This window comes from Nymphalis io, chromosome 2, assembly GCF_905147045.1.
Source record: "Nymphalis io chromosome 2, ilAglIoxx1.1, whole genome shotgun sequence".
Lineage (NCBI taxonomy): Eukaryota > Metazoa > Arthropoda > Insecta > Lepidoptera > Nymphalidae > Nymphalis > Nymphalis io.
The window spans coordinates 10762389-10786462 of NC_065889.1; the positions used below are offsets into that span (position 1 = coordinate 10762389).

Below are 24074 nucleotides of genomic sequence, written 5' to 3' on the forward strand. Positions count from 1 at the left end.
AGTTTTACCCGCTTTAAGTTTAGACTTTTAATGTGACAAGTGTAAATTTTATGTTCTTCTTTTAAATGTCATTGTGTTTAACTTCTAAATAGGGAAGATCACTGAATAACAAAAATTAATACAATTTGAAATCATCATTCAAATTAAAACAGAAATATCTTTATTCACCTAATGTTTAAGAAACTACGACTCCAATATCGATTTTGTGTAATTAAAATCTATTATAATTTTCCTTCATTTTGACGTGTCGATAACAAATTTCGATTGCATTTGTTTCTTAAGCTTACATAACAATTCTTAAGACGGATAACGTGCCGGTGTAATATCCGCGTTAAAACAATTAAATTTTAATGAAATCTTTGCCTGCCTTGGAAGGCCAAACTTTCTATACCTTGGGGAGATCATTGTTGAAATATATCATTGAATAATATTAATAATTTAATGACTTTCGATAAATTCTGTAATCCATTCCAATGGAAGAGCAAAGATAAAAAAACAACTTTGACCTTAACTTGACATGGCCTGATTGTTAGACCAAAAATTTTACTAAGTAGATATAAACACAAGGTTAATTATCGGATTAAAGCCCTATTAAAATATATCCTAAGCCTTAAGTAAGAAAATAAAACAAACCGGAACCAATTATTTAGTTTCAGTACTCTCAGAATCAACAGTTTCAACCTGAACACGAGTGTGATTGCAAATCTGTTTAACTAATTGTTAAACAGATTTGCAATCACACTCCACTAAGCTCCACTAAGCTGAATTGAATACACTGGTCAAAAGTCTTCAACATTGGGAAATTCGAATTATCGGCGACCCAATACTAGATCGCTTAGATCGCTTAAGACTCCTGAAAGACACTAGCTTTTTGTGTGTTTTCTGCCGTCTACAGTGAAGATGATGTTCCGAGGAATTGTTTGACACGTTGTCACCGTCACATTTCCGCCATCGCACCCTTCGCCGTTTGAGTGAATTTTCACCACATGAATGCATGGTATCCCGCTTATGTACATGCGTAACAGTCATTCTTTCCGCACACGTGCGGGTTGTGTAATGATTTTCCTTCTGAAGTTTTCCCGAAACGCTATATACATGGGACCTTTCAAGCATCAACAGGTTCCTTCAAAGTAGACAATACTTCAACAATCTGTATCTTGCGGATGTGCATGAGCGACGGTGACCAATATCTGGTAGACCGTCTGCTCGTTTGCCTCCTTATTATATAAAATGGTCTTTTCTCCTTTTATAAATCTACTCTGGAGCTTATTCCAATACACTACTCGAGTGCAGCATGAAAATATATGTAGCAAAATTTTACCAGAATACCAGAAACAAGATGAATTTATGAACATTGATGAAACATGAAAAGTTGTGCTTTATCCACGCTAAAACCACTGAACCACCTCGGCTCTGATAACAATTATTCTCTTGAATTTGCAAGTCAAGTCGCTGTCGTGACTCATGTGGCCTGAAGCTTACTTTCACAAACATGTGCAGATTAGACGCGGGCGTGAACACATCTTTGCAAATGAGCGTTAAGAATTCGTAATCTATCCCCACACTAATGTAGCAACAGATTTACTACATTAAAAACCGTTTGTAAGTATGTAATAATGATCACATACAGATATTCATAAATATAAAGTTAGTTAGTGAAGTTTAAATTAAAAATATATTAAGAGGAGATAGATTCAAGATATACATGCATATATATATATATATATATCAATGCTACAGAAAAACAAGAAAAGAATATAAATGGTAATAATGTCAAAGTAGTTCTTTTAATTGAATATTAACCAAAATAATATTGTTTTATTTTTCATTAAATTATGTCATCAGAATTCAGATTAGCATCATAATGCGCAAGAAACCGTCCCTGATTCCTTATCACGACTGCACCAATTATAATGAAATTTTTCATAAAAATAGCTTTTGGACCTGGAAAACGGCACAATCATTTGTAAATGTCTTAAACATTTTTATTAAAACGTCAATCCTTAAGATATCCTTTTTATATAAAAAGTCCAACCATAAAACGTGTATTTTAACTGTAAGGTCTATTTACAAAGGGCTTGCACCAGCTCACAGCAAAAACTTAAGTCTAACGCTAGCGTAAAATGCAGTTAGTCTAGTATGCGACCAGTACGGCAAGCCTTTCACGACTAGATGTCTAACATTCCTTCCCTACAGTATATTATCAACACGCTGTAGCTACAGCATCGGTTTTATTATTATTTGTTTTATGTTATTTAGTATTTTTAGAACAATCTATTTCTTTGAATGCTACGTGGTGACAATTCTGCTTGTATAGTATACTTTTAGCATGAAGTCATTCTTGTTGAAAATATTTTATACAGTCTGTTCATAAAAAAACGTCTCAATGATAAACGAATATAATAATATGCAATTAGGTAATTGATTTTTTCAACATAATGCAATAATAGCTGCATATTTAATTAGTTTTAATAATATTAATTTATATTAGATTCCAAGTTAGAAAAGTATAATTATTTTATTGATTACTTTTTTTGAAATAACAAGGATTATTATTGTTAGAAATCCTAAATATAAAAACATAAGTGTATTGAAATGTATGCCCTGTATAAAACAATAACAATTATTGTTTACGTGATTATTGTCTTCGTCGTTCGACTGCGCTGTGCGCGGTCGATACTCCGACAGAAACCATTGCTTCACTTTAAAACATTTAAAAAATGTCAAATCGGGCGTCCTTATCTAAACGGTAGAATGTGAGTGAACAAAATGCCAGGTGGCGGGAATTTAGTAAGGAGCGAAAGGTATAGGAAGACGCCTCGGACTCCAAGGTCAGCGCATGCGCGATACTACTATGCTAGGTCTATGGTAGATCCGTCGAATGCGCGGAAACCTAGCACACCGAGGTAAGGTAGAATTGGCAAAACATAATATTTATTCTACCTATCTAAACTTCAGAAATGCTTAAAAAGCTTTAAATTTCATATTGTATTGTGTTTTTTTTTAATTAAGTACTCTTTAAAGGAAGTAAGTGAATGAAACTCAAGCGTACATTGCATAGCTTTTGATCTTATCTTTAAGAATCAAAATAATCGCATATGTACAAATATTTGATAGGTAATTTCGTGTTACTTTAATCATTGCGGGCCTTTATCATAAAACAAATAAACGACCGCTCCATTGAGAAGCGTATCATGCCGGAAACGAATTAATGGGCTTCAATCGCCTCCAATAAGAACTTCACATCACCTGCCTCTCTGAAGGACAACGACAGTTGTGTTGCCCTGGTTTGTATAAATCAATTATTATTTATCTTTTGATAAAATAGAACGCCGATTGTTAATGATTAGTTTAGCTACAATTTTACCGTTGGCAATTAACGTTACGATTTATTATAACCAGAGGGTACAGAGTTTAACGGAGAAAGATTTACCAGCATACTTAGTTGATTCAGTCCTAGGGTGGCTAATTTGAGGACTGATTTTCTTTTTAAATTCGTTTATATATTTAAAAACATGAACAATTAAAACAAACAGACTACTTTAAAAATATTATTTCGCCATTGAAGACCTAAAAATAGCAAAGGCGCTTTCTTTAAGCTAAGGGAGCTAAAACATATGTATGCTTAGAATCCATATCGACTCAATATATTGTAAAAATATGTAAATATAATATTTAATCTAAAATCTCATTAAATACTAACATAAATATGAATAATATCGCCGATGTGTTTGAATACGATATAAGCTAATTACTTTTCGCACTTTTAAAACCGACAAATTAAGCCAAAGTCCAAATATAACCCAAGGCATAGACGCACATGTCTGTGGAGAAATTGAATTAAAATAAAAAATACACATTGCAAGTCATTCTCGATGTGACGCCTGTATTGATCGCTCTCAAAACACCCACACAATTTTTCAATGTTTATAAAATATCTTCTCTCTGTCGGAGTAATAATGTTTCGCATAACTAATATCTCGAAAATTTCTCAACACCAGCCTATTATAGAAATGACAGGATTACCACTTGGTTTAATTAAAGTGTATTTAAAGATATATTATAAGTAAACTAAACAAAGTTCAACTAAAGTTTGGAATACGGAAGTGGATTTTCTGATGTTTATTTATCTCTCGAAGTATTAGATTGATGTAGTTGCTTTTCGTGAAGATAGTTTCTTTCATCAGGTTGGTTATAATTATATGTAACCGGAAAATGTAAATGGGAGCTAGTAATTACATCATGTAAGATAAAACGAAAAAAACTTTTATCTATATTTCGTGTTATAGACGCAAGCTTTACGTCCCATAATGACGAAAAGTATATTACTGGTTTATGGTACTCGGTCTCGGTCAAGAATCCCACATCCACCTCTCAACTGACTTTCTATCAGTTCCCGCTAATAGAAATATAAAAATAATTTTACCACATTCGCTTTACAAGTTAGATTAAATAATATACTTTTACATACATTCATCTCACCGCGTTTTTTTATTTTTTTTATTGAATAGGAAGGCGGACAAGCATATGGGCCATGGATGGTAAGTGGTCCGCCGCCCTTAAACATTGGCATTGTAAGAAATGTCAACCATCGCTTACATAGCCAATGCGCCACCAACCTTGGGAACTAAGATTTTGTCCCTTGTGCCTGTAATTACACTGGCTCACTCACCCTTCAAACCGGAACAAAACAATATCAAGTACTGCTGTTTTGTGGTAGAATATCTGATGAGTGGGTGGTACCTACTCAGACGAGCTTGCACAAAGACCTACCACCAGTGAGTGTGTGATGAACACGTGTGTGATGATGACAAAAAAAAACAAATGTCACATAGTCACATAGAAAGTCAAGTAAATAAAAAATATTGCTTGTAAAAAAATATTACAAAATTAAAAACATTTTATTATTCCCACTTCCGGTCATGAGTGTGACATACTATTTCTATTGACGGTATTTTTTAACACTGCTTGCGTGTCGAAAATTATATATTGCGCCTATATGATTAATTAATCAAATCCATAAACGATATGTGACATATAATAATATTCCAGTTTTCTATCAATATTATATATAAATAATAAGAGTATAAAGAAATATACACACACAAAATACTATACTCAAATTTTATTTTCAAGATATATATTTTGTTTTTACAGATACAGATAATATTACTTTGTATTTTTTTTATTTTAAAGCTCATATTATTTCACATTGAAAAGCTTGTTAACTGATAAAATATAAATGGTATAATGATACAGATAATTAATTAATCGAACTTCATAAATACATCCTTGACACTGTTACGAATAAAAAAATTTGAAACGACAATTATTGACTGTTTTCATTAACGTAACACGAATCACTTACAAAAAAAAAATGCCATTAATTTTTAAACTGAATGTAATTCTCTTGAAATTCTTCTGTGCATATTAATCTTAGAGACTTACCGCATAGTTCTTTTTTTTATAAATTATTTCTTAAATATTTATTTTTTATTCCTTACACAAGTATAAGTAAATCTAAAGTAAGAATGACAGGAGTTTTTAAAAAAATAACAGGTAATCCAGACCATAACTTCATATCAAGTAAAAGGTGGTTAGCCTCGCTGGCTTTGTATTGAGACTAAGGACAGCAACACATTACACGCTTTTTTAGCAGATTATACCGAATTAAAAAAACCGCACGTATATATTCATAAATATCATTAGGTTTCATAATCATAATATTACAATTTGATTAATTAATGGAATTATTTTAATATTCATAATAAATCAAAGTCCAATATGGCCAAAGAAAATAGCAATAAATATAATAAAAATATACAGCTAAAAATTAAAATTTTCGGACTTTAGTCTCATCATTGGATGAAATATATAATTATATTCTCTAAAGAGCCCAATGTGTAACATGTAGTAGGTATGTTGAGGTCAACGGACGTTCATGTTAGAGATAAGTTAACCGACTATCGCCGAATCTTTAATGCGTTTACATGTACCGCAGATTTACTTGCTTAACTTAATGGTAACATTTATTGTCTTGTTTCCCCAAAATCATGTTCAAGAACTACAAATTCTACTTCGAAAAAAACATTATTTTTAAGTTTAAAGACACGAAAAAGCGATGGACTTCATTAAACCGTTCATTAATTATTACTCAACTTTATATTACTCAATATTTCTGCGTTCAAACTTATTTTATATTTCACAAAATATAAACGAGTTTCTATGATTTTTTTGCTTAATTATAAAGTAGGTTAAAATATTTAACTGCATCAGATTTTAGCGATTACTGTAACAATACTTAGTCTTACGCAAAATGCGCTTAATATTAAGATAATTTTCGTATCCAACTGATAATAAATACAGGTATTAGTTAAAAACAAAAAGGCTTCGTTGCGGCGCTGCCTATAAACGTTGTTTAGGGGGGGGGGGGGATTCGTTAAACAATGCTGTGTCTTCTTCTTTCGAATGTCAAATCATGAAGACAGAAAGAGAGAAAACAGTGCTTAGGTAAACCCCAGCTAAACAACGTTTATAGAAAAGGCAGTCTGTTGGATAAATTAAAGTCTGCTTAGTTATAATGTATGTAGTATGTAATCAGTGACGTACCGTTTCGGTTTAAGAATAAAGATATTTAAATAGAAACAAAACAAGCACAAAACTTTTGTAAGAGAGATATTGGTTGAGTCCAAAAACTGAAATAGCTCGAGACGTGACCAATGCATTTCGTGCTACGCCATTTGCAATAAGTCGCAACCAACGCTCCAATATTATTACAATAATACTTCAAAACCATCAGTATTGTTTCCTGCTTGAAATTATAAATTTGTAGTTGTAATTTTATTTCTAAATCGATTAGCATTTTCCACTTGGCTGCCATTTACTAGTCTTATAAATAATATATATTCACAAATCAAATTGAACGGCACTAAAGGTTCGTTGCCTTTACTTAATGCCATTCTAATTAACTTATTTTAATTTAAAGTATTGCTTGGCATTACAATTGATACAAAACTTAAGAAAACGAAATGTTAAACCAATGACATATATTTGCTGGTCAACTTAATTTTAATTGCCGTTTCTCTTTTCAGATGTCAGTCCGCTCCAAAAGTAATGGATAGCCACAGTAGATCGGCGTCCCCGAGGGACCAAATGCGGCCGCAGCACCGCCCCCCTTCCCCGCCGTCATCCCCAGCTGCATTCGACAACCGAGCTTACCAACACGATGAATCGGATCCGAATCACAACGATTCATTCACCTCTAATGGACCACACCAAAATGGACATAGTAAAGAACCCAATGGTGACGCGAAAACACTCGAAGCAGTTAACTTAGAACTGATAAATCTAACGCCTAAGAATGGATCGAAAAAGAAGGATGTGGAGGTCGATATGAATTCTACAAATCCGTACGACGAGTACTTCGTGCCAGTCAACGAACACAGGAAATATATGAGGTTTGTGGCTTTTGAGTTTCCTTCACTTTAATTCTTTAGAGAAGACTTATAGATTCAATGTAGTGGACTTTAAAGTCACAAAAGTACTTGATTGATTTAAACGCGATATTTTAATCGTTAATCGGTTTAAATCGGTTTATTGGCCTCGCGATGTAAAAGTCACGGGCTCGATTCGAAACCCTTAGGATAATTGGCACTCCTAACGCAAGTTTTACGCATAATTGGAGGTGTCAATAAGTATTGGTAATTCCTTAAAAAACGGACAATTCTTTAATTCATTAAAAACTTTTAAATTTGGAAACGATATATATGTATATAAGTCGAGATGGCCCAGTGGTAAGAACGCGTGAATCTTAACCGATGAACGTAGGTTCAAACCCGGGTAAGCACCTCTGAATTTACATGTGCTTAATTTCAACAGAAATTGCAATCACAACAATGCATGAAACCTGCATGTGTCTAATTTCACTGAAGTTCTGCCACATGTGAATTCTACCAACCCGCATTGGAGCAGCGTGGTGGAATAAGCTCCAAACCTTCTCCTCAAAAAGAGGAGAGGAGACCTTTAGCCCAGCAGTGGGACATTCAGAGGCTGTTACGGTTACGGTAATTTCTGTTTATAATTCATCTCGTGCTTTTCGGTGAAGGAAAACATCGTGAAGAAACCTGCGTGTGTCTAATTTCATCGAAATTATGCCACATGTGTATTCCACCAACCCGCACTGGAGCAGTGTGGTTATGGAATAAGCTCCAAACCTTCTCCTCAAAAAGGGAGAGGATGCCTTAGCCCAGCAGTGGGACATTTACAGGCTGTTACTGTACTGTTACTGTATATATGTATATAAATACAATTTTTTGCTTTTGCTTTTCATATTATATTTTTTCATATTTCATATATTCACATAAAGTAAAATATCACTTCGAAAATTAGTAGTATAATATCAAAATGATTTGTTCAGTATAAATTGTAAAAATGCTACACGCAGACTGCGTTGAAAGTTACATTCGAAAGAGACCCGTTATTTAAAAAGTTATGTTACCGATGGGAGTATAGAAGCTAGCATTTGATCAATCGGATCTATTTATTCATTATTGATACCGTTCTAAGCGGTATAAATATAATAGAAAGTCTTAGTCATCATCCCAGTGAGTGTAATTATTTATATATAGAATATTATTTATCTACAGCATTAATTATTAATGACCGTTAGTTTTTCGGTCTGTATGTATAGAAAAAAAAAAAACAAAAATATGCGTGTAATTTACGACAACAATACCTTAACGACACCGGTTGCTTATTTGAATCATATGTCAAGTATTTATGTCGTGAAGGTGCTTTATAAAATGTAAATTATGTACTACATGAAAATAAATAATAATATTTTTTTTATTATAATAATGTCATCAAGGAATGGTGGACTTGTTTCGAAAATGCCATGGTTCCCATCGTAATAAACCGGACGCATCTAAATCAGTCGGTAACATGTCGTGCATCTTCTATAAATAAGTGGTACCGAGAAAACTAATGAAGCAATTATTTTAAACTTCACCTTTTTTTAAATTAAACTCGAAAGCAAAACTTTTTAAAAAAAATAGAATCCCTAAATATATTATAATCTGATTTAATTTCTGTTCAGAATATTTTTTTAGATTATTATAAAAATTATTAAAAAGTTAAGTTAAAACAGGCGAAAATTTCTTGTTATAAATACAAAAAATGAGGAAAAAAATAAGCAGAATGTCGAAGCTTAACTTTCTTAAAATCGTCTAAAAATAATTTTATAAAAATCTATGACTCTTTTGTTCTATAATTATGGCATAGACAATTAAAAACAGACTCGTAATATTCCATTATACGAAAGTATACTACAAATTAAGATTAGAATATAAAATTTTCTATGTGACAAAACTCATTACTATCCCACAAATTGCTTAAAAAATATAAACCCTAATGGTATTTAACATTGTAAATTTGAAATAACGTCAATAAATTCTTATAGGCAAATTGAAATTCGCGTCACTTTTGTAAATCTGGTTTCTCGCGAGAATGTGGTATAGACGTCGTTACGCAACTGCTCAACCGACTGTGATATTGTATTTATAAAACATAATCGAATTGTATTGATATATACAATAAATATTAACAATTCATAAATTTATTTACTTTATTATCTCCCAAAGATCTCTTAAAAAATATTAAATTATATAAACAGTTATATAACATTTATATATTTCAAATCATTATACCTAGCCTTAAATTAAAATAGCAACCTACTTTATATAATATAATAATTATTGTCGAGTGCAAATGCATTTATTTAAGCTATTAAATGTTTTGTTACGAAATATATAATTATATTATGTAAGTATTAAGTTAGCTTCCTTTAAAATGTATGACTTTCAAAATTGGTTAAATATTTTTAAGATTATCAATGATTATAAAAGTAAAGTCAGATTAACACTTCATAGTGTGATTTTAAAAATAGCGTAAATTGAGTTATCTAAATTTATATCTAAAACCAGTTTCGAGCTTATTAATTACATTATTACGTATTCAAAACGATACAGTCACCTAACAAACCGCAAGCGACACACCAACCTCATCACACGTCCTTGTTCTAATAACGATTATATTAAAAGACATACAAATGTTATTTAACGTGCGAGCTGACCTTGGCCGGTTAAATAAATCTGAGTAGTCGGTTGTCACCCGCGAATTGCGTCAAGGAATCCACAAACTATCGAAGCCTGGTATGAATTTTAAATAAGCGCGCTTTCAAGCTTTTGTAAATTTTGCCAATTCTTGATGTACCTATAGAGCGTTCGAAATTCGAACTTAATATTTCACTTACAGCTCAGTCCAACGCGTTTTATGTTCGTTACGTTATAACATTGCAATGCGTTGCGTTAAAATGTAACAATTTATTAAGTTTGTCAGGCGATACTACAAGCTCAGCTGTAAACAAATCAGACGGTTCTAGAACTCGCTATATGTAATTACTAGTAACTAGCTTTGCCCCGGCTAGACCTTCGCTAAATTTGGATTATTCGTGCGATTATGTAAATGTACCTTGATTTCGACCCCATTTGTGGATCATACTTATGGATATGTTTCATACAGTATTCAAGTGATTCGCATTTATGGTCACTGCTTCTCCCCTTAGAATCAAAGCGTGAAGGAAACAATCTACGTAACGCTTTGTTCAAAATCGACCCGGTAGCTTTTGAGATTAAATATTTAATCGTAAAACTTTCCAGTATTATAATATAAAAGATTCAGATTATAAAATATTTTTAAATAAAAATGTATGTGTTTTCATAATTTCGAATATATAAACAAACACATCGTAAGAAACAATACAAACGCAAACATTTGCATTATACACATACATTTTATTAATTAGAATGTAAAAAGAAAACTTGTTATCGCAAGTAGCTATATTATTAATTATGGGCGTAAAAAAATTGTATGTACGTTTTAGATTTCTCTAAAAGCTTATCCAATTTTTAACTTGTTATTAGTAGATAAAGACTAATTAAGTTAAAATACTTTTACAGGAAACATTTGTCACTTAAGACTAATTGAACTTAAGTTAAAAGCGATTTGTGGAACGCATTTAGAAGGAAAGTGAGTTAAAGTCACTACGTATATTACTCCTGGAGGTACTTAAATCCCGGGTCATTTTAAGTTAGTGGGCGGGTGGTTTTTTTTTCTCAAATAATTCTCACCCTAACTAACATCGTAGGAAGGTTGATAGCGCATACATCATGTAAGGGGTGGTTAAGATTTCTTACAGCGACAATGTCCACTCACCATCTCACGTGGCGCATTTGCCAGCCTGCCTTCCTATAATAAATATTAAAAACATATCTCGAAGATAAATTTCAATAAGTATCGGAAATGTAGTGCTTTAAGGTTAAATGCAATATCGTTTTCTAGGAAATATCAAATTACGTAACACATCATCATAAGACACGACCAATGAACTGACGTCGCGTTGTTATTTTATCTATTATATATTTATAACTACTTTATACGCGTTATATTGTCTAATGGACGTATTTTATTTTAAAATTTATGTTTACCTTTTGATTCGCAATAAACATACTTCAAACTAATATTATAAATGCGAAACTAATTTTATGTATGTCGGTTTGTTACTTCATCATGACCAAGCCGATCGTATTGAAATTTGAGTTCGAAATAGCCTGGGACGTATACACGCATACAAACTACTCGATGTACAAGTAAATTTGACACGAATGGAGTCGCCGTGAACAAATAACAACGAAATTTTCAACTAAAAGTCGCTATATTTATTTTACATAAATCATAATGTTATTCGAAATAATATTATATACGAAGAGCAAACTGCACAACACCGATAATTCTGTTAGAACCATAACACACAGTAAACAAAATTGAGATTATTTATTTCCAACGCACTGTCAAGCGTTTTTAAGTGGTCGAATAAATAGTAGAATATTTCGAGTTTCTTAAATTCATAATTTATAATTTTTAACATTTAAGAATATTTATGTAATTATATATTTTTGTGCGTTTGAAAATAGAACGCCGGATTTGAAAACGGTTTTTCTTTCTTCTCTTTGAACATGTTTCACTTGCTATTGTTTTAAAATACGTCTGAAAGTTTTTAAACAGACAACAGATTAACAAAACTAGCTGTAAAAACAACTAAGGCGAATGACACATCAAGTAGCCGGAGGCTGAACATACAACTATAACGAGTACGTAATGACCGTTTTATAGCTTTTTAAACTAATACGATAAAATTAAACTAAAGGCACCGTGTCCGGAAAGTCATATTTCTCGGACTAATTAGTCAAACAAAAATTATTACTTATTCTGACCTGAAAATGGCATTATATGAAACATTTGTCACAGCTATCAAAAAAGATAAATGTTGTATGAACGTCGCCTAAACTGTAAGTTCGAGAAAGCGGTTGCATATTCATAGCAATGGTCAGAAAGAAAACAAAGGTACCGACGACTGAAAGAAATTCAAAACAATAAGACTAGACCACAATGCGGGCCGACGCGTTGAATTCTTTACGGAACATTCTAACCTCCTTCAGTTAATAGATAAGTTTTTACACTTATGGATTACTCGTCCACTTCTGGAAATTATGTTGAAAAGTCGAAGCCATATAAAAAATTAACTTCTGTAGAACAATGAGAGCTCTACTTCAAGGTCATTTAAGTAAAACGTTTCTATATATAACGTAATTTACATTCGTCACACGTAACAAAATTGCATCCGCTCTTTTTATAAATACAAGCTAAATAAAAGCACAAATTATCAACTACTATATTTTAAAGCATAATTATCATACACCGTCTTATTGCCTCTACTGATAACACACTTTTCGCCCAGAGGTTCGGAATTACGCTTTAAATTACTTTTAGAATGCCACTTCGCACGCACTTCATGTCTTGTATTTTTAATTTTGATTTGTATAAATACTTTTTAAAGTCCTGAAAATAATAATTAAATATAAAAAAGGTTATATGAAAGACGATTAACGATAAAAATCTATGAAAAATAAAAGCAACTCGCACAACGGTATAAACATTTTACAGACTATATTCATACAAGTGCTCTTAATTCACTCATCTCTAAAGTAAACGAACTTTGTCATTTTGCCAAATTCAGTTTCTCCATGTTAAACTTAATAACATTTAACGATAAGACAACCTCGTGAACAGGATGGCCCATCATTTGATTTAAGATACAAACTAACAAACACCGTAACTCATGGGTAATAATACCATAGCGGTTAGTGTGACTATCCATTGTGATATTACGCAAGTGAAAACGCGTTTGTATTTGGTCCCATTCAGAATGTCAGATACGCTTGCTTAATATATCTTCAATAGGGTTTGAAGCATTTGATTGATTTAAAAATAACTGACATATATTAGTTGACGTTGAAATACTTTACCAACCAACTAATACTACAATAATACCATCTATAATAATCTTCTAATAATAATCTTCTTCTTTCTATAAAAATCTCTGTCATTACAATTTTAATATAATTATGATGTGAACTTTCATTTGAAATACAGACATTATTGACTTCACTTCTATCTTGTTTAAAGACTTTTGATTTACTTCATTTATTTCAAGTGATCGTAATTTAAGTCACGGACAACAATTAAGTCAATTTGTGCTATGCCATGATTGACTGTAATGTTTGACAGTTAAGCATCTAGTAATTTAGTGCTTATTTTACTGGTGGTAAGGCTTTATGCAAGCTCATCTGGGTAGAGTAGGTACCACCCACTCATAAGATATTTTACCGCAAAAACAGCAGTACTGGGTATTGTTGTGTTCCGGTTTGAAGGGTGAGTAAGTTAGTGTAATTACAGGCACAAGGAAAATAACATCTTAGTTCCCAAGGTTGGTGGCGCATTGGCCATCTAAGCGATGGTTAACATTTCTTACAATACCCATGTCATGCGCGTTTGTGACCACTTACCATCAGGTGGCCCATATGCTCGTCCGTCCATTTATATAAAATAGGTAGCTATTTTATATGAAAATAAAAATATATATCTGTAATGCTTCTAGAAGATTCTAAATTCGATAGAAATACAGATAAAACAATGGTCATGTTATAATAATAATTGATACCATTTCATTAAAAATATATTTTAACGTGAACGCCTCCTAGATATTTATAAAACATAAATACAAAATTTTAAACTGATTAGAACTTAATTAATGATAATTACAAAACGTTCATTCGGCAACCAATTAATCAATTAAAAAATAGGTACCATTGTAAGGAAGGATGTGTTATAAACATTAACTACTTTACTTTTATTAAAAAATAGAAACTAACAGAGGAAATTGACTTAATTTAAAAATGGATAACAAAACAACGTAATTTACATCGGTATGAAGATCCTGTACTTAATTACCAACAATTTTGATTGATAGTATATAAAAGACAGGAAGAAACGACTAAAAAGGCACTGCCAGGCTGACAATAGAAAAAATTATAATATAAATTGGATTACTAAGAATTAAAACATATTTGCAGGATTCAGTCAAAAACAGAAATGGAAAAAAACGTACAAAATTCGTTCATATTGAGATAATTATTAAAATATTTCAAATAACTAAAATCTTCATACTAACGTGATAATTAATTGATAAGTATTTTATTTAAGGAATTATAAGTTTTGTTAAAGAGTAATAAATTATTTTCGATTTTACTAATAAACATTGTTGAGTGAGTGTTTAGTTAATTGATTGATTTTTCTCATTAATAATTTGACATTCGAAAGAAGAGGACACAGCATTATTTAACTAGTCACCCCATAAATAACATTTATAGGTTAAACTATATACATTTCAATATTTAATTAAATAGGAAATGCAAATGATTCGTTTCCTTGGTCCTTATTATTCCAAATTAGAATACAAGTAGCAAACAGCCACCTACGAAGATCTAAATAGAGGCTCACGTCAAAACACCCGAGGTGTGTTCCAGGGCCTTTGTAAGTTACCGTATGAAAGGACCGCAGGAACAAAGCAAAGGGCAACGACCTCCGCGCTCCATACCTGGTTGCTGGACTTATAATAACACAAATGTTCTCATAGGGTTTAATATACTACACCTTGATGTCCTTGCCTGACAATTATTAATCAACCATTTTTCAGTAATCTTTATGAATCAATGAAACTAACTCGACACAACTTATAACTTGACTTTTATACGTTTAAATGATTGTTACAAATACAATAAATATTACCAAAAGAGGATTGAACTAATAATGACCGTTATTAAAATAGTTGCGTAAATTTCTTTCTAAATTTCTTTAAAAAGTATGAATATAATATTAATTTATTACACAATTTAAATTTTCAGAAAAAATTTCTACAGCAGTCCATATAAGTAAAAAAAACACGTTTACCTACGATTTTTTTTTACATTTATAATACATTTTTAAGAAAAAACAACTATCTGTTAGACGCAGGTGTTTGATAAATAAATGTGTGTTTAATAAAATTAATAGCGAAATTCGTTAGTTCGGTGTATCTCCATCATTCTTTATTTTTTTTTTCTGTTAAAATATGTTTTATATTATATTACAAACATTAAGCAATTTTGGCCCAAATTTATATTTAAGAATATAAATTTCTAAATACTAATAACAATTCCTTCGATATCCTTAGCTGGTGTTGTTATAATTTAATCGCTGAAAACGGGTTATTAGTACAAAATAAAATGCCCCAACAGATTCGTTCTCGTTTTTATTATATTATTACAAAGTGTCTTTTTAACCTCCAAACATTCGTGGCACGTATTTATTTGCTTAGGTGTATTTAATAGTACACTCAGCAACCACGTATGTTCTACAAATATACATCGTCAGTTTGGCAAATAGATCGTATGCATTTTATACCTTAATACTTTTGAATTACAATATAGTTTACGCATTTATCGTATGCAGCGACTGCTTACGCGACTATGACAACACCTGAAATTCGATACTTTACGTAGACAGAAAATTGTGTAAAGGATTAGTAATTATAGTTATTTTATATGAGTGAACGTGATCTATCAATTTTTTGGTACAATATTATTTTAATGATAAATTGTCTATTGTGTAATCGATTAAGTTTTTGATTTTCCAAATGGATAAGATTAAAACTCGCACTGAAGTTCGTCAACTCCTCAATAACACTCCTAAAGTTAAAACAGCCTCAGATGCAGAGAAGTATGTATTATTTTTAAGTGAAAAAAATATATAAATGTCTCTTTTCCGACAATGTTCTCCAAAACTCCCTCACCCATAATATTTTTCATGTTTAGCAATCCTACAATTCTAAATTATCATCTTACACTTTCAAAGGCATAAAATTGATGCTTGTAAGATCTATTTGTAACATGTTTTAATAATTAATCACTTGTTTATTTCAGAGGCGAGAAACTCTACGTGACGGCTGACAAACGCGGCGAGAAGGGAGGCTGCAAGCGACCTCTTTGCTGGACGTTGCTCGGACTGGTTGTTGTTGCTATAGTTGCACTCATCGTTCTCGCAGCCAGTAAGTTCAAATATTATATAAGTAACTTTATAAGATATACGTGTGACGAGATGTCACAGTTGATTTTTATATCTTAATTATGTTATTATCTTTATCCTAGAGTTTGTACATTCAATAACATTTTATCTCTCTCTCTAGAGTATAGATGTGCTTCTTAAAACCTGATTTCAATTCTTAAAATGTATACATAATATAGTTTTTTTTCTTTTATTTAACATGATACATAGGTATATATGTATGATATTAAATCTTCAATGAAGAGATAGTCGTCGCACTTGTATATAAGCGAAAAACACTAACTGACTCACCACGAGATCGAAGCTATAGGTCAGATTGTCTTGAAATTTATTATAGCAGGTTCCAATTGAGCCCAGTATGGGCCCAATAAAAATGTATTGGTTTTTTTATGAAAAAAATCGTAGTAGACTTGTGCACTATAAAATGTCATGTGCAATCCGTCTAGTCATTGTTATTGGCTAGTCTTCATTATAAAATTGCCGTCAGTGACCGAAATCGGTCAGGAACATATAATCCATTTACTAAATATACCTAAAGAAGGACATAGAGAACAGAGTATGAGATATTTTACCAAAAAACCGATAGCGTAATCAATACTCGTATGGATCGTGTCACTTACCATGTGACACGTGTTATGAGAAACAACAGTGACATCATTGACAGAACTTTTTCCCTTATGGCGAATCTGAAACATAATTTCAAAATTGTAAATAAGTCCTCGGTAGTATAGTGGTAAGTATCCCCGCCTGTCACGCGGGAGACCGGGGTTCGATTCCCCGCCGGGGAGATGTCTTTTTAGTAATCATTTTATTTACAAATAAATATTGAATATATTTTTTTAAATCACTACGAAATTTACACTTTATACAAAATGCAATGATAATTTACATTAAAAAGAAAAAAATTGCAGACATGATTGCAACCGCAGATAGAACCCAGTGGGATACGCTCCGAAAACTCCTAGATATTTTAACATGCAATATGACATAGTTAAGCTTTTACATAAGTTTAATACTTGCACTGAGAAAAAAATGGTGTACCTTTCAAAGACGTTTTTGATTGTTGTTACAAATTATTAATTATATAATTAATTTATATAAACTTAAGTAAATTAGTGAAACATATTCATACACCAAGATATTAAAAATATTCCATGTATATAATCATCTGCAAAGTATATACTTATAAGACATGAGAACTCATTGCATAAATCATGTTAATTCTATAATTATATCATAGAAAAAAACTAATATTACTATAAATAAATCACTTATATATTTTAATAATAGTATCAATTTTAATTACAGCTGGCATTCTCTTCACCAATTCACCAACTCCCCTCGAGCAGTACAACGCTTCGCTAAGTTCCGCGCGTGCGTTTGGCGGCATCACAAGCGATCACAGTCATGATCACGATCATAGCGGCCACCATCATGACCACAGTAGCCATAATCACGACCACAGCGACCACGACCATAGCCACGATCAAGGACCAATCACTTCGCCACGTCCACAGGAAGTTACGGAGACGCAAAGTGACGAAGCACAAGATCTCTCCATTATACCTGATGAATCCAGCGACATGTCTATGTACGGTGAGTACAGAAATTAATATGAGTTTAAAATACTCAATATATATATATATATATATTTATAATAGTAATTATATTTTTAATATACAGTACAACTACAGGAAACCCAAGTGAAGACCGCGCCGTAGCTGCTCAAGAAGCAAAAATATATAATAAATAAATATATTAATATTGTTTTATATACTATTTCAGTACCGAGAACAGTAGAAGGAGAATTAAAGATCGACAACGAGATATTCTTGCCAGCATTTGAAGACCCGGATAGCGATGAATATAAGGAATTCACTCAAACATTCAGCGACGCTCTCAAACACGCTCTTTTCGATAGAAACAGTATAGAAAATGGAGAGAACGAAATTATGGTAGAAGTCATTCAAATAAGGTAAATAAGACATTGAATACTTTTTCTATGTATTTTATATGTTTTATAGCAATGGATTTAATGATGAAAGTCTGCCACGTGTGATTTAACTTACCCGCACACTTAAACCGTAATGGACTAAACCTTTAAACCTTCTTAAGAGGAGAGAAATTACTACCACAGCAGCTTTTAACTATTCGTTGTCTATTTTTAACATACATTTTACGCCAAATGTTCGCCAACGGTCAGGGTTCGCACCCTATCCACATTTTTTTATCTATTCGTTATTCCAATAGAACAAGGAGTAAAGATACAAACCTTAGATTAACATATTCTATGCGATTTTCAAATTGTTCTGCTATGTCATGCTCTACAAACGGATCTTGATTAATAACTTTATATTTAATACGATACTTAACTACTTATATCCACTTTAAATTTTCTTCTAAAGTACCGATAACAATTTTGCCGACATTCAAAACATTTTTTTTGCGAATCCCTAAAGAATACCATAGATTATTGAAAATCTTGACCAATTATATAGCGTTAATTTAAAGTCAAAGTTGTTTATTTGTCTTTAGTCTTCGTGTAGTTTTTTACGCTTACGCTATGTCATATTTAATGTATTCAATGGGACTTTCCTGTACCAAATCAACCAAATTAATCTTTGTTAATTTCTCTCTTTCAACTTTTCTTTTAATGCAGACTAAAAGTACTAGTTAATAGTCTGTATACATAAATACATATAGAAATATCATCCAACTTTTTTTTTAATTGCAGGAAAGGATCAGTCATTGTAACATACAGAATTCATTGGAAACCAAAATACAACACTGAGCCAACTGAAGATCTTCTAACAGCGAAGACTTTGAAAACAAACCTCAACAATTACCTAGACACTAATAACAGAATGATAAGTATATATCACGTCGCAGAAGACCAGCAGATACAAACCAAACCAGTTCTTGATATTTGCAAAGTAAATAACAATGATTGTGAACATAAGTGTGAATTTGACGATTCTACACTCGATTTTGCGTGCGTCTGTCCTCATGGCCAAATAATGGATACGAATTCACCTAAGAGTTGTATGCCTATTTTAGATAATTCAGAAACAAAACATGAAATTCCTAAAACTACTACTCAAAGGCAACTAACGGTTGACTCTAGTGAGGACACAATGAAAACTATTTCTGAAGAAGTAAAACCGAATACGGAATCTCCAAATGAAGCTACCGATGAAAATGTGTTTGATTGGAAAAAGACGCGCCAATATATTCCAGAAACAACTACAGAAACTGGAGAGGCAGATTTGAAATTTTCTCATATATTTGGTCACACTGATACAGAGATGCCAAAACCGGAACCAAGCCCAGAACATGAAATTTATTCAACCGTAGAAACACATCCTTCGAAGGAATCGGAAGAAGAAACTAAATCAGAGCCAAAACTTTTATCGGAATCCACAGAAGATGTGCAACCGGAACCTGAACCTACAGCAGAACCAAAACCTGAGCCAGAACCCGAACCAAAAGCAGAACCAGAAGCTGAACCTACAGCAGAACCGAAACCTGAGCCAGAACCCGAACCAAAAGCAGAACCAGAAGCTGAACCTACAGCAGAACCGAAACCTGAGCCAGAACCCGAACCAAAAGCAGAACCAGAAGCTGAACCTACAGCAGAACCAAAACCAGAATTCGAGGCTTCAGTGGAACCTACTGCAGAACCAGAACCTGGATCTGCACCAGAATCGAAGGCTGAGCCAGAGCCTGAACCTACAGCAGAACCGAAAGCTGAGCCAGAACCTGAACCTAAAGCAGAACCGAAACCAGAATTCGAGGCTTCAGTGGAACCTACTGCAGAACCAGAACCTGGATCTGCACCAGAATCGAAGGCTGAGCCAGAGCCTGAACCTACATCTGAACCCAAGTTTGAGCCAGAATCCGAATCCACAGTAGAACCAGAAACTGAAGTTGTTTTAGAACCTAAAGCAGAACCAGAAACAAAGTGGATGACAAACGAAGAAAGTTCGTCAGAAATATTGCAGTCACACAATCCTACTACGGATTCGCCAAATGACACTGAGTCGGTCGCCCATTCCGCTATGAAGCCAGAAACAAACTTCCAGCTTACAGAAAAGTCGACAGATATAACAACAATTATAGAACCTAATTCCGGTGATAATGATGAGCGCAAACAAAATGAAGCGACAGAATCAAACACTTCTCCTAGACCTATGTTTGATCACCCTACGTTTGATTTAGATAGTTTAATGGGTCTTCATACTACTCCAGAACCAGTACAATCAGAAACTGAAGCTGGTGTACTAACGAGTATTGACGATAAAAATAAGGAATCAGTAAACGAAGCACTTGAAAATAACGCGGATAATTCAATGACAACTACAACAACGAGGGTCTCGATTTCTGAACCTAATAGTATTAACGAGCCTTCACATGAACCGAGACCTGAAATTATTTCTATTTTACAACAAAATGAAAACCCAATGGATTTAAATGATACTTTTAGTAACGATTCATCGGCCGATGATGATTGGCTTGAAGCTGAAGAAAATACTACTAGTTTAGTTCCCCAAAATACTGATGTTACAAATAATGATGATATTATTAAAACACAAACAGAAAGCGAAATGAGTGATGAGCGGGTTAATAAAACAGAGTCGAGATCATCTAAGACCTTTGAAGATTTTATAACAGAAACAATGACAGAACAAACAAGTGATATTAAAAACGACGATATTACGTTTGATCTCATAAGGAAAAATAATGAAATGTCTTCGGAATCAACAACTGCGAGAATGAATATGGAACAACTGGAAACAACTACGTCTAACTCAGGAGAGATGGACGATAACGTTAATGAAGATAAAACAAACAAAAATAAACTAGAATCGACGACGTCAACACTTATTTTTAATAATAAAAATAATCAAAACATGGATAATATAATGGATTTCAATCAAAATGATGTGACAACAAGTACTCAAAGCAGCAATGAGCATAAAATTATTATGTCTCAATCAGAAGGAACACAAATTATTTCTTTGAACGAACATTCCCAAATGGAAACGACTACCACTGGAATAGATACAATATACCCGAACTCATTAAACCCAGAAAACAAAGATTTGGGGGGTGATAAACCTTTAATAGAAACCTTGGAAAAAACTACCGTATCAAGCCAAATATCTAATGGCAAACCCTTAGAGAATGGAGGTAAGGAAATCACTTTTGATACGATAAACATGCTTTACAATCGTTCATCCAAAGCAATAATAGATAAAGAAAATAACATGCAAGATATAACAGAATCTAATGAAATATCGAAAGACTCGGCTGAAACATCAACTGATTCAGACTGGTTATCTGAATCAGTAACGGAAATTAATTACGAAGATAATATGAAAATCACTGAAAGCGATGAAACCACAGAAACATCTGCAATTAAGGTAGATGAATTATTGGGTCGTGGTCTTATTAAAGATGATTTTGAACCTGATTACCTAAACAATATGGGATCTAAATCCAGCAAAACATCAGATCAAGATGAAATGTTGTATGGTATGACTCACGATTATGAAAATGACGATTCCAGAGTAAAAAGAGTAAATACACAAAAAGAGAATTCTGATGGAAGCGGGACAGTACATGTTACCGAAGCCATGTTACCAAACAAAGATATCGAATCAAAAACATTCGAATCGACAACGATAGGAGATTATATTTATAAAATGGCAGGAAAGAAATTAGATGAGACTGTAACTAATGCAGAAATTTCATTGACAACGTCACATCCAGCCCCAGTTTGGGAAGAAACGGAGAAAGATATTACGGTCGATGAAAGTGTCAAGTCTAAAATGAACGAAAACGATGAAGTAAAGGACAATATAAATATAATGACATCAACAGTTATGCCTACAACAACAGATGCATTCAAAATTGAAGATCAACAAACTATAAATCAAGATAATGTCCCTAAGACATCTGATATTAATGCTCAAAATATTTCACAAGTAAGTAATTTAAATGTTACGATTTATGAAATATCTAATCCCAACGATAATCAATCAATTATTACAACAAAACCTACAAACGTTCAATCTTCTGAATTCATAGATCACGAGACTGACATGAATCCATTTTTGCCAGAAGTTGAGAACAATAAAAGCCTCGTAAAGAAACTACAAGAAGGCCATGACATTGAGCCTGCTAATTTAAATGAAACGCAAAACGAGAATGTAGATGAGCATATGAATAATTCAAATGTAGTAAGCGATATGTCACATGTTAATGAAAATTCTAACTCAAATGATCTATCAGTTATACCGCAAGTAGTTCAAGAAACTACAACAACCGCTAATCCTGATCACATGTTCAATCAACTTTTTACAAATAGCAATTCCCGTGTAGAAGAAACATCCACTACAGAAGCAAATAAAACACCTATTAATACTATAGCCTCGATCAGCGAAGAACAAACAAGTGAAAAATCTGACAACGTAGAAGTTTTGCCCATTTCAACATTTTTTTTAGACACTGATGATTTAGATACTACGAAAAAACCAACCACCTTACCTGAAAATGACCTAGGTAATGGGGCTGAAAAATCAACTTCTAAGCCCTTAAGTGATGACACCGAATTTCTTAGCGTAGTACCAATTAATGATGAAAATGATGAGCAACTAAAAAAAGATTACAGCAGTGAAAATATTCAAGAACTTAATTTTATTAGTGATTCACCTGAAAAGAGTGACAAAAGGACAGATGTAAGCAACTTCGATTCTATCTTAAACAACGAAGCGTAGTTTATCTTGTAGTTATGAAAAGGAATAAATTGTACATTATTGTTACTCCATTTCCTGTGATTTTTAAAAGCTATAAAATACCAATGTAAATTGATATACCGTAACATCTATTCTCTCGCTAAGATTCCAAATGGTTCTAAGTTTATTAATAATACTAAAGATATTTTACCTATATTGATAAATAATAACTTGTTTTATTAGACTAGTCAAATTAGAAAAAATAAATCAACATGAGGATTTTAGATTATTTATTGCTTCAAGTACGTGAACAAACGCGGCCAAAAAATTAATCATTTAATTATTTTCTTCAATGACGAAGAATTAATTTCTTCATTTTAAATTGTTACCATAGATAAATGTATATTTTATTATAATAACATTGTTTATTTTAATAATCAGTAAATAATGACATTAAATTGGGTTCCTTATTATTTTATCCGGAATGTATTAAAGGGATGTTCATTACTGACATCCCTTAATATCTAAAATGTATAATCCATGCCGTTATGTGATAATTCCGAATGATAAAGTGGCATTCCATTTGTCGATTTAATAATTTTTAACTTAGTTATACTTTTAGGAGTGAGGTCTGATTGTAAAATAATAATTTTTATTATTGTAGTAATTGTTAACTAAGATATATTTTGTATAATATGGTTGAAAATGTAAAGAAGTGTTGTAAATAAATATAAAGTTAATATTAATAAATAACGTTTTTATTTTAAATTCTAATATAAT

The 24074-nt window shown here is 32.2% G+C and overlaps 1 protein-coding gene and 1 non-coding gene across 5 annotated transcripts in view; both read left to right on the forward strand.

Annotated features, from left to right (window-relative positions):
- LOC126773241 (uncharacterized) overlaps nt 1-24047 on the forward strand; it is a 58809-nt gene extending 34762 nt beyond the window's left edge. For 2 of the 4 annotated variants that reach the window (XM_050494043.1, XM_050494033.1), the window contains exons 3-7: nt 7092-7457; nt 16416-16540; nt 17866-18153; nt 18343-18532; nt 19292-24047. In XM_050494043.1, coding sequence (XP_050350000.1) covers nt 7114-7457; nt 16416-16540; nt 17866-18153; nt 18343-18532; nt 19292-23336 — 4992 coding nt within the window. In that variant the 5' untranslated portion in view covers nt 7092-7113 and the 3' untranslated portion in view covers nt 23337-24047. The remainder of the gene's footprint in view (nt 1-7091; nt 7458-16415; nt 16541-17865; nt 18154-18342; nt 18533-19291) is intronic. The other 2 variants (XM_050494053.1, XM_050494061.1) reach the window with 2 other exon arrangements.
- On the forward strand, nt 17274-17345 carry Trnad-guc (transfer RNA aspartic acid (anticodon GUC)). The gene has a single exon. It is a non-coding gene; the product is annotated as a tRNA-Asp (tRNA).
- Nucleotides 24048-24074: the final 27 nt, after the last annotated feature.